Source organism: Aplysia californica, unplaced genomic scaffold, assembly GCF_000002075.1.
Source record: "Aplysia californica isolate F4 #8 unplaced genomic scaffold, AplCal3.0 scaffold00082, whole genome shotgun sequence".
Lineage (NCBI taxonomy): Eukaryota > Metazoa > Mollusca > Gastropoda > Aplysiida > Aplysiidae > Aplysia > Aplysia californica.
In genome coordinates, this window is record NW_004797352.1 from 1,004,925 (window position 1) to 1,006,296 (window position 1,372).

At 42.9% G+C, this 1,372-nt stretch overlaps 1 protein-coding gene across 1 annotated transcript in view; it reads right to left on the reverse strand.

Annotated features, from left to right (window-relative positions):
* Positions 1-161: 161 nt before the first annotated feature.
* The window catches only part of LOC101855091 (protein unc-13 homolog A), a gene marked incomplete at its 3' end in the record, with an annotated part of 96,500 nt that continues 95,289 nt past the window's right edge, over positions 162-1,372 (reverse strand). Inside the window, 2 exon segments of the mRNA XM_013080350.2 lie at positions 162-259; positions 725-851. Of these exon segments, the coding sequence (XP_012935804.1) occupies positions 162-259; positions 725-851 (225 nt within the window).

Consider the following 1,372-nt stretch of genomic DNA (forward strand, 5'->3'; position numbering starts at 1 on the left):
GGCGAAATTTGGCCAGTGTCCACGAAAGAATAAAATGTGTTACTTCATCCTTTTCTCATTTAACAGACTTGGGGTGCGGTGGGAACTGGGGGATTGAAGGGATGGGAGGGACGAGGTTTCATAACGAACACTCACCGTAAGGCAGCTCGAAACGAGCGTCGATGAGGATGCGGTGCTCCGTAGGCAGGCGTGTGCCCACCACTTCGCCGTTGTCCATCACCAGCTCGCTGTCTAGCTGAAGCCATTTTCCCTTGCCCTCCTGGACAACATAGGAGAAAATAAGAGGAAACAATGAGTTTATTAAAGCAAAAAGAATCACATTAACACGATAACTGTCACTTACAGCAGGTGGCTTGAAGGGCACTGTTCCAGCGACAAACAACCACCACGATCACCAACATAAGAGCAACAATAATAGAAACAATAATCGCAAAAACATTTTTAAGAAGAGCAAACATTCTTAATCTTATTCTTCATATTTGTATTCTTATTATACTACTATTATTATCATTTTGCCCTTTTTATCATCATCATCATCATCATCATCATCATCATCATCATCATCATCATCATCATCATCATCATCATCATCATCATCCTCCTCAAAAACAACTACAATAATAGCAACCAAATCAAAAACAGCAAAAACAGAAACACGATAAACAAAAAGAATGTCAACATCACCAAGAAGTGTGAAAAGAACAACCCTGTGCCTGCTACGTACAAAGGTTACCTTGTTGGAGTGTTGCACCTTGGTCAGTGGCAACCAGTGTAGACCCAACAGCTTGTCCCATAGCATGCCCTTGTTCCAGACCTCAATCACCAGTCCTGTGTCCAGCCGCATGGTTTCGCTAAAAGTGGAATAAAAGAAAAGAGGATTCAAAATCGGAGAAACAGAACATTATCATCATCAAAAACAACAAAAGCAACAACAACAACAACAACAACAACAACAACAACAACAACAACAACAGCAGCACCATCACCACCACCACCACCACCACCAGCATAAGCAGCATCAGCAGCATCATTAACACCTTCAGCGTCATCACCAGCAGCATCAGCTTCACACACACACACACACACACACACACACACACACACACGCACACACACACGCACACACACACACATGTTCACTCATAGTCTTCTCTTTGTCTCTTCTAATAAGTGTCAGTGCATCAAAGGGAGAGTTGCTACCCTTGCTAGTGGTGCTATCAATTGTTTATATCACCAAAACCAGCGGGGAGTAAAATGGGCATTACTATTAATTTAGCTAATGTATATTTCACCGCAGACTCCTCGACATCTCGTACAAAGACCACGTTTCAAATGCTGAGGTACGAAAGAGAATCACCAACGCAGTGGGGCA